At 41.5% G+C, this 14227-nt stretch overlaps 1 protein-coding gene across 4 annotated transcripts in view; it reads right to left on the reverse strand.

Annotated features, from left to right (window-relative positions):
• Window positions 1–14227, reverse strand: part of LOC311609424 (leukocyte surface antigen CD47) — a 62637-nt gene that overhangs the window by 11995 nt on the left and 36415 nt on the right. For all 4 annotated transcript variants that reach the window (XM_084802521.1, XM_084802520.1, XM_084802519.1 and 1 more), the window contains 4 exons: window positions 9298–9405; window positions 8082–8174; window positions 7076–7168; window positions 5530–5622 (listed from right to left, as the gene is read on the reverse strand). In XM_084802521.1, the coding sequence (XP_084658647.1) occupies window positions 5530–5622; window positions 7076–7168; window positions 8082–8174; window positions 9298–9405 (387 nt within the window). The remainder of the gene's footprint in view (window positions 1–5529; window positions 5623–7075; window positions 7169–8081; window positions 8175–9297; window positions 9406–14227) is intronic.

Raw genomic sequence — 14227 nt, forward strand, 5'->3', positions numbered from 1 at the left:
CAGAGCTGCGTTCTAAATACTTACACTCACAGATAAGTGCAGCTCCCATCCCTCTTCAAAAAGAACTTTCTTTCTAATAGGGATGGTGACAGAAATAAACAACTGGTCAATATGCAGAAAACAACTGACCACGGGGGTGCCCAACTCCAACTGATTCAGCTACAACATAATCCCTATACCTACAGTTTAGCATACAAACACTGCAGAAGAGGGGGTGGAAAGCCTGTTAAGAACAGATAAGCACATGTCTGATGTAACATGTTGGGTAACATATAACACTTGCCTACAGCATCTTTAAATGACAGGGCAACTGCAATCATGATGTCACAACAACATGGCTGCCTAAACAAGACCTATACAGTCACAGCACCAGCTGACATGACAGTATGGATTGGGGACATCTCACAAGGTCCTGCCCTTAAAGGAAAAGCTACAGGCAACTCGTGACTCCTGAGAGGAGGAGGATCTGTCTTCTCTGAGGATGAGCCGCCTGGTAGATGACTGAATCCCAAGGACTCAGCCATAAACACATGTACATATGAGCAACACTAAAGGAACTCAGCAGGTCGTGCTTAAAATTTTACATGATATATATATATATATATATATATATATATATATATATATATATATACACATACATGTATGTATCAATAATAATTAAAGAATATAAGGACATGAATTTGAGGGGGAACACCAGAGAAGTTATGGGGAGAAGGAGAAAGGACAGACATGATGTAAATACAGTACTCAAATAAAATAAGAGAATTAATTAAAGAGCGAGGGGAATGCATCCTAAAAATGACTCTGTGGCTTTGGCTGGTGCATACTGCTAAAGTGATACCACTAACGTATTCTGATCTGAGGACGACTAAACAGCAAGTAATCTCTCCTACTAGTAAGAGAGCATCTTTGAGAATTAAGTCAATTAAAGCTTCTTTTTCTTAAAAAAAAAAAAAAGAAAAAAAGAAAAAGAAAAAGAAAAAACATTCACTGCCAACTGTAAGACTTTGGAGTAAACGTCCATTCTCCTCATGAAATTTGTGTGTTGATGGACCATGGAATTGAAGCTCACTATTTAGAAAAATAATGAAGAAGTAACCCCCCCCCCACACTATTGTTTCGTAAATATATAAATATTTCAGGAGAGACTCTTGGCAAGCTCCTCTAACTCCATTCACTCACTAGGAACAATGGCTGTATCCTCGGGCAAACAGACCGCAAACTACTGCCCAGCCCTAAGTGTTGTGTAATGTACATGCCTGACTATGAAAAGTGAAATATAAATCAATTTTCCAAAAAATAAAATAAGGACCTAACGTTGAGGATAAGATAGTTGTCAACAATGAAGACTGCAGGGCAGGATGCCAGTGGGCCTACGGGACAAAAGAGCAGCAGCCAGTGCTGGTTGCTGAGAGCCATGGGATGGTTCTCCTGTGCTGTGTCCTGTAACATGGAAGTCACATTCTTCCCCACTCTGTGAGACCAGTTATGGGCCTGCCCTCGTGCGCCCTGTGTCTCTCTGAGGGCCCTGGGCTGCTTTAAATGAATGGCCCTCCCTGTGGGGGTACGTGGGGGAGGGCATGTTCCTCGCATCCAAGCAAAGAGACTGTTCTTTTCCAAGTGGCAGGGAGTGAAGTGAGTGGAGACATACCACACCCAGCAGCCTCCCCAGAGGGCTACGCTGAGTTAGAACGTGCTGACCATGCCCTATCTGGGAGTTTTATGAAGCAAAGGAGCTATCTAAATTCCTGAACTAAGAAGTGTTGTGTAGCAGTGTCCTCTGAGATGAAGACCTCTTCCATCCTGTAGAGAAACTCCATTGGCTCAAGGAGGAAAAAAAAAAAAGAAAAAAAAAAAAAAAGAAAGAAAAAAAGAAAGAAAGAAAGAAAGAAAGAAAAAGAAAAATCAAAACAGCTCCCGGAAGTCCTTCAAACTGTCCAGATTCACTAGGCTGGCTCCTCCTCCTCTCAGCTTATATGAGCAACAAAGGATGTCTGATGCAACATGTGGGGTAATGTATATGACTTGCCGACAGCATCTTTAGATGACACGGGGCAGCTGCACCCGTGATGTCTGTTGCTAGTCACTCTCAGATACTCAGACCAGACTAACTACCTGGAAAAAAAATGTATCACGTGAGGCACCTGGAAGGCAGTCAGAACAACTGAGGCATCTGCACAGGACACTCCAGCCTACGGAGCTGCCTGAAGGCTGTGCAGGGTTCCGGTTTTCATGGGCTCTTTGCCTCCTATGCTGGAGTGGGCTTTTGGTGATGCGGGGTTGGGTTTTTTGTTTGTTTGTTTGTTTGTTTGTTTTGTTTTGTTTTGTTTTTGAGACATTCCTGCTCCTGTGTGTAATCCCAATCAAACTCCCTGGCTCCCCAAATTGGATTTTGGGGTTATTCATGCTTTGATCTGCCACTGTTTACCTACATGGGAAGAGGAGGCTTTTCATCTCCCCTGGCACACTGCAATACAGCCAGGGTACAGGTAATAGTTTAGAGTTGTAGTCGAGCTCATAAATGTGCTCATCGGATGAAATACCAAGAAGTGCTCGGCTGTGCCCCCATCTTCTGTTCACTAGCACACGGTGGCTGCTAAGTTCTCACTTCCAAATCTAACTCGGCTAGCTCATTCTGAAACAGAACTGTAGTTACAGTGGCTGGGAGGGACACTGGTCAGTCACAATCCGCGGAGAGTGTGGAAGTAACTGTGCAGGAGTTGGTTGGTTTCACCTGGGCTAAATCTCTCTAACGGCGGTGTAAGCCATGAGGTAAGGAATGGGGATGATTGGTCTGTTGCTATCACGTGTCATGAGCCATCTTTCCCCCCACCCACCCTTTTCTTTTTAAACAAAAGCTTTAAGCATTCTACACATGCTTACTCTGCAGTCTTGCAATGAATCTTGGTATGTTGCTCTCACTATGAAATACCTGACACCATGCCATAAATATATTTTCAGGGATTCCAATTCCTCAGGAACAATTTTCCTAGTGATTTATATACAGCTTGTAAACAGCATCCAAGAAATTATATCTGAATAAGCACACTCAATATATGTGTGTTTCTGTGTCGTTTCAGAGTACCTGAGATGCTGTGGCAGACACGGCTCTGACTACTACCAAGTTGATGTGAATAAGAACAGGTGCACCCGCCCTTATCCATGAACTGAATCATAAAGGCTTTAAAAACAACTTGTGCCACAGTAATGACTACAGGTGCCCTATACAAAATCAAACTCTGCTACAGTGAGTACAGTTAGCTACCTTCAATCTCTCTTGTGTGCTCGTATTAAGTTATTATAGTTTTCTGACTTCATAAATTAAAATCTCCTCATAAGAAAATTATAATATAAATTTAAAATTATATTTTGCCATATAAAGCAAAAGGTAAAATCATATCCCTTAAAGTTGCAATTAAGGCTACAAATTTAAACTCAGAAATAATAAAAAATATGAAAGTTATGATCATCACAGGGATATTAACTCGCTTTAGAAATAGAACTTTTAAAAAATGAATCTGAAGATTTTATTGCATTTAAATCAAAAGTCATCCACCTCTACAAAGGTGTATGCAATGAACAGAAATTGAAACATGACTTTTACTTCCTGAAGAAAATGCTCAAATTTGCAACCTTAATGCTACATATGTTCAGGTTTAAGCAGTCAGAACACATAAGCAAAACACATTCACTGCCCTAGTCTACCACGGTATCTAAAAAAGCAGCCATCCTGTACCTTTTCTTCTTGCCTTTCAACTGACCGAAGGTGTCTCTCTCCACTCTGGCGTCAGACAAGTTGATTTAAAAAGTTAATTCAGGATAGTCTCAAAGTGTCAGTAAAACTGGACTAAATTCTTAATTTACATATAGTATGTCTACCTAGCAAATCACCATAAAGAAGAAACAACTTTGGTTAGTTTGATTTCACTTTCATTGAACACAGTAATATGTGCAATTACTGTGGCGTAATTGCACAGTATGAGCTTCAAGGGGACATAAGGCATGAAGAAAGTGCCAGAGCAGAGGCATGGGGGCAGTCATTAGTTGATGGCAGTTCTCATGGCAACTATACTGAACATCACTCTTGATCAGATACAGAAGCCTGGCAACAAAAGGATGCATTCCAGATAGAGAGGGAGAAATCAGAGCCGATGGCTGACCATAAGTCACAGACACCTAATCCCACTGTATCGGAGTCATGTGAGCCCAGCATCGCATACTGAACAGGAGCTGTGTGAATACTGCAGGTCACATACTGTTCTTAGCATTCATGGGAGCAACAAAATCAGCGGTGTCAGCTCTCAAGTCCAGACACAGGCTGATTGGAAGTCTAACAAAAATAGAATATGCATCAGAATTCACAGCATCAGAGGCAGCTCCGGAGTGCCAGCCTGCTACAGATGTCTTAGCTGCGGTTTATGGGTTTATGTGGCATAAAGTCAGGAAAATTCAGAAAGGAACAACTAATACTATGAACACACAGGCTAAATGCAGATGGGCTTTGGAGTATTTTAGTTCTTTACATAAAAACATTAAAGAGAAAAAGAATATATATATATATGTATATATATATATATATATATATATATAGAGAGAGAGAGAGAGAGAGAGAGAGAGCGCATTTCATGATGAGAGATTAAGAAACGAAGTTCAGAAATAAGAGTGAAATTTCTTTGAAAGTCATTTTGTATTAATCTTTAGAAAAAGTTCATCTAAGAGCGCTTAAAAATATTGATTTGTTTCAGTGACTTTTAAGTTTTGAGTTTTCTGCCCCTCAATGAAGTGTTTGCTATAATTCATAAACACAACAAACTATTTCTTTTAAGGGGTCTACCATAAACCATATGCCTGGGGAGTAGGTGTGGGTGGCTTGGGCAAGGCACACTGTAGTTCAGGTACCATTCAAAGCGTTTCTCTCCGTCTATAATAACTGTTCATAATAAGAATGCAGAAACCCCATACTTGAGATTGGCAGGTTAAACAACAAATGCCGAGCCCAAATCCACACTTATTAAAAAACTGTTTTAAAGGCAGTAAAATCTTGAATTTAAATATCTCTTTGAATATACTGGCTTTTCACTACAAGTGTCTTAAAGCAGTGCACTGGTAGTCCTTGCATATTAAATTACAGATGTGACAGGTTATAGTTTTCAGTTCCTGCCTCCTCAGGGGTATGTATACAAAGACTACAGCGAGTGACAAAGAATTCCATAAGAGAAACCTGGAACGTGAATGAACCTTTCATACTAATTAAAGCGGAGCCTTCAAAGGCGCTTTCTTTTGCTTATAAAGATAAACTCTATAACTTCTAATACACAAAGCCATCTTCTTTCTTAGTTTGTAACTCAGACTGCACGGATGCACATGCCTTCCCCCTGATAAACTGCCATCTTTCCAGTTATATTTTCTCATTTTTGGAGACATCAATAGATTTCCACCTTTAGCTAGAGGAGCACACTAAACTTATTTTCTAAGTTATATATCTGAAATTCTTTGCAGGGGCTTTAAAAAATAAGATTAACTTACCAACAAATTTCATATAAACTAGTCCAAGTAATTCTGCTAGAGCTATGATACCCAAACCTGAAATCAAAAGGGGGCCGTGCACAGGCTCACAAGCTGCAGGAACAAAAGAAATTCTGTTAGGAATGCATATAAAGTTAAAAAATATTAATTTAAGGAATCAACAATAACTAATAATATTGAGGTTAAATTTTCTTTTGTTGTATTTGGTGGCTGTAAGTTCCCAACTCTTTAGATTTATATACTAGGAAAATAATACTATACCTCAGCATATACCAGCTTTAAGAATATTATTTTTTATTCTAATGACCAGTAAAAACATTAGCTACATGAACACAGTATGAGAATTACTAACTCAATAAAATAGCTTAATTTAAAAAAAAAAGGATGGTTAATAGAGTATGCTTACTGTACCAAGATTAATGAAAAATAGTGTGTAAAGGTACCAATCAACTAGAGCCTGGTTATTTGACAAGTTCTCTCACGAATATGGCCACCATAGTTTGGCTATTAGACCAGCCATGCGACAAGGCACATATAGGTAACATTATAGCAATGGAAAAGATGTTATTTACACGGATGTGCGAGTGTGTGCATGGAGGGCGAGGGTTGAAAAAGATACGCTGACAATTCCAAATGCTGAAAAAAATATGTGGACAAGCAAAAACCTCCCTCGCTGATGGTGTTACCAAACAGAGTTTGCCAGTTTACTACAAAAATTAACTGTACCTTACCACACAATGCAAAAATTATAGCCCTTGGTATTTAGCCAAGTGGAGCTGAAAATTTATATCCACACAAACACATGCTCATCGATGTTTACGGTAGCTTTATTTATCTGTCACAAAAAGAGGAAAGCAACCAGGATGGCCCCTCAGTAGGTGAACGCAAAATACTAAACACATTATGGCAACAATATTTTCCAGCACTAATGAGCTATCAAGCTATAAAAAGACATGGATTAAAACTTAAGATTTATATTTAAAAATGAAAAAAAAAGAAGCCTGCATGAAAAAGTGCAAGCATGACCTCTATATTGTATGTGGACAAAATCTGTGCTTTTCATACAATATAAATCCAGCTCTAAGGAAAATGGACAACTACATAGAAAGGTAAAAAGTTAGTGGTGTCAGGGGTTAGGGGGAGGGACATGGGAGATAATCCCATGAGACCCCACAATGGGCATACATGTCATGCATGGCACATCTGTCACAGCCACGGAAGGCACTGTATGTACAACCCCATTAATCAACTGTGATATAAGCTATTAATTTGGGGTGGTAATGATGTCTCTATGTTGGTTCACCCACTGCAATGGTGTGAAAGGCTGAGGGAAGCCGTGGGCGTCTGGACAGTAGGGAAAGGGCAGGCAATATGGAAGCTCTCTGTACTTTCCACTAGGTTTTTCTATGAATCCACCACAGCTATTCTTTAAATTAAAAAAAAAAAAACCCACATAGTTAAAAAGAAGAAGAAGAAGAAGAAAGAGAAAGCGAGAATGCTAACCTAACTGAAACTAAGATCAGAAGCGTAGAAGCATATGACTCACCCATGATGCAGAGACACAGTCCAACCAAAGCAAGGACATAGCCCAGCACTTGAGTGATCAATATGGCAATGGTGAAAGAGGTCATTCCAAAAGCTGGGGGAAGAGAAGGACAAAATAGAAACGTGTTGAGAACTCTGATGCGGCAATCACTCCTGCTGGCAGTTGACACGCTCAAAGACGGACTGCAAGCTTGTTGATGACATGTTTGCCAGCTAACCTTTCCATACGAGTGCCAGCTCCACACTCCCACATGCTGCAAGCTCTCACTGTCAGTCATCTGAGAGGGGCAGGCAGTTTTTACTAAGATCTTGAAACAATGTCATCGATACATTTCTAAGTTGTGCAATACGAATGGCTTGTTATGCACGGCTTCTCCACGTGCACACACCTGTTCAGCGGGGGAAAACCTACCACACAAATATAACCTCTGAACTGTGTGGGTGGACAAGACCTGGGCTTTTCTAATGAGCCTTTAGGTACAGCCAAAGGACCTAAGGCTCAGTGCTAAATGAGACTCTTTCACAGTAATAAAATATGACCTTGACTTATTTTTAAAATGCACAAAAATAATAATGATTATAGTCAGGGTACCCACACTCTGCAGTGACACCAGTAATAAGAAACTGTTCCCAAAATTTTGTGACATATAATCTCATAGAACCAGTGTTTTTACTGCAAAGGTTTACTAAAAGAAGAAAAAGAGTGCTTTTAGTACTGACTTATAGATACAAAAAAAACTAAAATTAAAATATGCAAATAACCATTAAAAGTATACAGCCCACTTTAAAATTATACCAATGCCATCAAATATTCAAGAAAACTGCCTCCTACAAAATAATTTTTGAGAAGACCTAGCAACCTCAAAATCAATCTGTATGGGAACTGTCAGTAAGAATACAGTGGACAATCTAATATTGAGCCGTTAAAACCATATAAGAATATTTTCACTGAAGTATCTTTTTTTAAGGAAAAAGGCAAAAGCCAGAGTGTAGGAACAAACACTCACCTGTCATAAACACATTGTATTGAAGTGGTATTAATATTCCTATAGAGATTACAATGAGGCCAAGCCCAGAAGCATTCTTCATAGGTTTTTCTCCTGTAAATAAATAAATAAATAAATAAATAAATAAATAAATATTAAAGTAGTTTCTTGTGTACTTCTTTATCAAGTTGTATACTTAGTCTACTACATGTTTTAATCCCAATGCTTAAATTGAGATTAGGCTTAAAATGTTTTCCTCAAGTTCATACAAAACAAGTTATTCTTATTTTAACACTTGAGGCCAAACTGAAGGCTCTGTGTCTCAACATGCTGAATCCTTTATTTGGCTCTAACGGTTTACCTGTCTTACATAATTCCAGATGATAAACTTGCCCTTAACTTCTACCACCCATTCATTGTCAGTATTCAGCCTGTCCCCAAGCCAAATCCACTGCTCTTTCATCACCTTCCCAGGCCCTCAGCAGCCCTGGAAGCAAACACAGCTACCAAATCTGTGTTCTAAAGATCCGCCTATGCCTGCGGTCTCCCTAGGAGAATGCTGTGGCATTCTGTGGCCCGCCATGATGAGTCCCAGCCTTTGCCTCTCTCCCCATCTGCTCCTGGCCTCTACAGCCCACTCATACTTTTACTTCTCAGCTGCGATGACCACTTCAGACAGACATAGCTCTGTGCCCATGGCCATTTCCACAGCTTAGACAGTGAGCTTTGCCTCCACAGTGGAGTGTTTGTATGGAGGCTCAGGTTCTATTCCCACCTTCCTGTCTCTAGAAACCATGAGTACACCTCATATGGCAGAATAGATATTGACTGGGAAAAGATATGCTATTCTGTTAAAGATATAGAAAGAAGCTCTTATCTGAATTGAATGAGTGCCTGGATACCTAGTAAGCGTCCTTACAGGAGAAGGGAGGCAGGACTCACACAGACACAGAACAGAAGGCAGGAGCAGGCAGTGGTGGGAGCTACTCTACTAGCTAAGGAATGCTAAGCACCATCTGCAAACACGAGAAGCTAAAGACTCAGGACAAAGTCTTTCCCAGAGTCTTCACGGGGGAATACAGCCCTTGAGAGAGACTCCAGGTTCTTCAGAGAATTTCAACTGAGACCATATCACTTGCCAACAATCTGTCATAGCAGCCCTGGAAACCAACACACACCCCTTTATGTCACTTTACGTCAGCCCCGTAGCCCTGATCCCACTACCCACTCATCTTACCGGGGATGAGAAGGATAGCTCCAACAATGATGATGACATTGACCACCAGCCCAGCGATGAGGAGCAGGATGATTCTCTTATTCGTACGACTGGATTTATATTTAAGTGCTTAAAAGAAAAACAGAAAATTATATAACTCAGTTACAAGTGATGCCAATTCTGCAGTACATAATGTGTATGTGTGTGTGTGTGTGTGTGTGTGAGAGAGAGAGAGAGAGAGAGAGAGAGAGAGAGAGAGAGAGAGAGAGAGAGAGGAAGAGAGGGAGAGAGGGGAGAGAAGAGAACAGAGAGAAGAAAAAGCAGAGAGGGGAGAGAGAGAGAGCAGAGAAGAGAGCAGAGAAAAGAAAGAGCAGAGAGGGGAGAGGGGGGGGAGGAGAGAGAGCAGAGAGAGAGAGAGAGAGAGAGAGAGAGAGAGCAGAGAGAGCAGAGAGAAGAAAGAGCAGAGAGGAGAGAGAGAGAGAGAGAGAGAGAGAGAGAGAGAGAGAGAGAGAGAGAGAGAGAGAGAAGAAAGAGCAGAGAGGGGGAGGGGGGAGAGAGAGGAGAGACCGACAACTTCCCATATGTGAGGAGTAACCTCTGAAACATCACTCCTTACCACCGGGCCACTCCCTACCCCCTGCATTTTTTTATGTCACAGCCGTACAAATGTAGAAGCTGAAGGTTTAGGTGACATTTTATTCCCTGCACTTTATACACTCAAACTACATATAATAGGCTTTCTAAATTGAAGCATTATTAAGCCCTTTTCACATTTTTTTTAACCAAGCAGTAGATTTGTGCATATAATATGGCAAAATCCCCAGACCCCACATCCTAGATGCCAGTAAGAGTCCCTCCTTTCCCTATCAACCAAAATGTTTTCTGACATTTCCAGTGTCCCCTGAGGAGCAAAATCACCACAGACTCCTAGCACAGCAGAGCCACACACAATGCCGGTAAGACTTAAGTACTTAAAGACCAACTCCGAGGAAACAAATGTTCCCTTTAAAAATCCTAGCAAGACACTGAGAAATCTGGGTAATCTAATTTGAAAATGAGGATAGGATAAGCAATAAACAAATCATATCCTTGTAAAATCCCTATGGAGAAAAATGCCCAAAACTTTCAACCAAGACCCAGAAATAAAAACACTGCCAGGGTTCATGAGGAGCCATGGCAGGGTTCATGGGCAGTCGTGGCAGGGTTCATGGGCAGCCATGGCAGGGTTCATGGGCAGTCATGGCAGGGTTGGTTTATGGGCAATCATGGCAGGGTTCATGGGCAGTCATGGCAGGCATCACCAGCTCCAATGCAGGTTCATACTCATGTGCCGCTGCCCTCCCTGAGACAAAAGGTAGTGACAGGTCTCATGATGGTTTCCTTTGCTATCTACTGACTTTTTTGTTTGGTTATTACTGAAATAATTTTTTTCAGCAAAACAAAAGGAAAAAAGAAAGAAAACAGACCGTTACAGAGCGGTCTGCAGATTGAGATTGGCATGCTGCTGGTGCCACCTACAAACTGATACTCAGCTTGCTGGCACCAAAGGGTGTGGCAGTTTGAATCAGAAATGCCCCCCTCCCCACCCATAGGTTTGTGTATTTGAACACTTGCTGGTGCTGTTTGGGTAAGGTCATGGAGTCGTCCTGGAGGAAACACTTCTTTAAAAGCAGGCTCTAAGAGTTTATGTATTCTCCCCATTTCCAGCTCTCTCCCTCCCTCCCCTCTCTTCCCCTCTCTCCCTCTCTCCCTCTGCTCCCCTTCCTCCCTCTACCTGTCTCTCTGCTTTGTGTTTGAAGCTGAAGATATGGTCTATCTGCTTCATGGCTGCCATGTATTTCTGCCATTATGTAACTTCCCTTTAGACCCATAAGCCAAGATAAATGTCTCTTCCTCATTTAAATTGCTTTTGGTCTTGATATTTTACCCAAAGCAACAAAAAGTAACTAATACAGTGGCGGGGGGCGGGCAAATTATTTTAAATGTTGTATTTGCTTTTAATTTTCTTCTACTGAAATGATGAACAGATTAAACATAACAAAATCGGAAAAGTACTTAATGACCATAATAAAAATCTATCATGAGGATACCTGATGACTTTTATTACTCTCTACTTCTAGTGTCTTTCCTGTTGCTGTGATAAAACACCCTTCCTAAAAACAACTTGGGAGAGGAAGGCGCTTCTCTTAGCTCACTGGCTACACTCTGTCATTGAAGGCCATCAGGGAAGGAGCTCAAACAGGAAGTTCAAGGAGAAACCACAGAAGAACACCATTTGCCAGCTCATGCTTACGCTAAATAATTTCTTCTATAGCCCAGGACCACTTATCTGTACAGGAAATAGTGCTGCCCTATACAGGAAATGTGCTGGGCTGGGCCCTCCTACATGATCTCATTTGAACAGTCCCTCAACTGTCCGTTCTCAGATGGTTTTAGACTATGTCAAGCTAACTAGGGCAGCCTCCAGACCACTCTCTTGATCACAACCTCAGTCCTAGTCACTTTAGGAGACAGTGGTCTACAAAGCTAAGTAAGAGACCCTCTTAGGAACCAGAGCGCGCCATGTGACAAGATCCCTGGGCTTTGGTTTGGTAGGTTACTTCCATCCAGCCGTGAAGAGTCCCAACCCCTGCCTCTTCAGAAGGAAGCATTTTCACAGCTTCCCTCCTTTCAAAGCTCATGTACCAGCTAGAAAGAAACTTGAGTGTTTGGGTCACAAAAGACAAAGACCTATTTCAGAAAGGCAGAAACGCATTTTCTCTAGGCACATGTTTCACTTTCCGTCCAATACCATATACGCTGCTATCTAAATACAGCACGAAAACGCTGTAGAGGGTGCAACATAAAAGCTGTTTCAAATGTACCGCACAACCAATCAAGCATCCATTAGAGACTCTTCCCAGGGTTAACATTTAAAAACGCGCCATTAAGATAAAGCAATAAGAATTTAGAATACAGCATCATTTCAGGCAGAAACATTGGCTAGTGTGACTCTTAGTCAAAATAAAAGTTTCAGCACTACATCAGCTTCATCCCCATCAGGCTTAACAGGCAGGCCACTGTAGTAAGGAAAATAATGCCAACAACAGCAACAAAATAAAATGCTGCAGACTATTACATCCAAAGGTCTTTCGGGTAATCCATGTGCTGGTGGCAGCGTTGGTTCTTGGTGATGGGTTTAAGTACTATTTTCCAGGTTACCTATTTCTTCTTAAGCAGCTATTGTAGCACATACGTCACTGGGTCTTAAGTAATCCGAGGCAAATGGAAGAGCCTCTGCTCTTTCTTGAGCTCACATTCAGAGGGAGGTCTCTTCTGGCTCATATTCTTTGCTCACAATGGCCACTTTCAGCCAGGCCCCCCACGGCAGGGAGAGAAGGTATCCAGTGAGCCTAGTTATCGGTGTTCTCGGCTGCAGTGAGATTCCACAGAAGCCAACAACCTCAAGGGTTTCTGCTGGTGATCTCTTCTTGTTCTGTAACCAGTGGATTTGTCCTTATTTATACAATTTATCAAGCCACTAAACACAACAGGGACATCATGGATTCAAGTAATTTCCCAAACACTTGAGACAAAAATAATTGTAGTTTGGTCTCTGTCTATCTGTCTTTTCAAGACAGGATTTCTCTATGTAGCTCTGGCTGTCTAGGAACTCACCATGTAGACCAAGCTGGCCTCCTGCTCACAGAGATCTGCCAGTCTCTGCCTCCCAAGTGCTGGAATTAAAGGTGTGCACCAAAACACCCAGCTTAATTTAATGTATTCTAACAACAGGTTCTTACCAAACTTCCTAGTATAATTCTGTGGTGCAGCAGAATAATGCATGTGATTTCAATAATGTGTGTGCTTTTAAAGATTCCCCTCAGCCAAAACTACTGAAATCAATACTTGTAATACATAAGAAATAATCACATTTACAGCTTTGGTTTGGTTTGGTTTTGGAGATAGGGTCTCTCAATGTGTAACCTTGGGTGGCCTGGAACTCACTTTACAGACCAGGCTGGGGTGAACGTGGGTGCCACCATGGCCCCACCCCAGCTCATCAAGTCACAGCAGGACTGAGTTCATCCTCCTCCCCTGTGGCCTGTCAAGACAGTCCCACAAGAAGGAAGTGATCAAAAAGCAGGTAATAGAGTCCATGTCAGAGACAGCCCCTGCTCCCCTTACTAGAGGACCCACATGAAGCCTGAGCTGCCCATCGGCCACATCTGTGTAGGGGACCTAGGTCCAGTCCATGCAAGGTCCTTGGTTGGTGCTTCAGTCTCAGCAAGACCCTTTGGGCTCTTGTTAGTAGGCTATGTTGGTCTTCTTGTGGAGCTCCTGTCATCTCCAGGACCTTTTCTCTTTCCCCCCACTTTTCGTGAGCATCACCCAAAGTTTGGCTGTAAGTCTTAGCATCTGTTCCAATCCACTGCTGGATGGAGCCTCTCAGAGGACAGCTCTGCTAGGCTCCTGTCTACAGGCATAGCAGAGTGTTGTTAATAGTGTCAGGAGCTGGCTCCCTCCCATAGGGAGGGTCCTTAATAGTTCAATTGATAAAGCTTCAGACCCTGAATCTGAAGATTTAGGGTTCAATTCCAAATTTTGTATTTTTAACAAAAAGTTTCTGACCTTACTGCTACCAGATACAGGAAAATCAAGTGTCAGGGAAAAAGATATGATATGATTTTTGTTTTGTTTTGTGATACAGTTTCACTATGTAGCCCATGGTGGTCTTGAACCTGCATTCCTACTGCCTCTGCCTCTCAAGTGCTGGGATCCCAGGAGTATATCATCTTGCCCGGCACAATGTGACAGTCTTTATCATAACATTAGGTATTCCTCTAATTCAAATATATGCTGTAAAATTTCATATCACATGCAATATGAAACAAATCTTTCAGGATACATCTCAAAAAATGTGCTAGGTGGGTTGAGAACAAATTTTTACTCTGGGTATATGCTGTAGCAT

This window comes from Acomys minous (genome assembly GCF_964271855.1).
Source record: "Acomys minous genome assembly, chromosome: 11".
Classification (NCBI taxonomy): Eukaryota; Metazoa; Chordata; class Mammalia; order Rodentia; family Muridae; genus Acomys; species Acomys minous.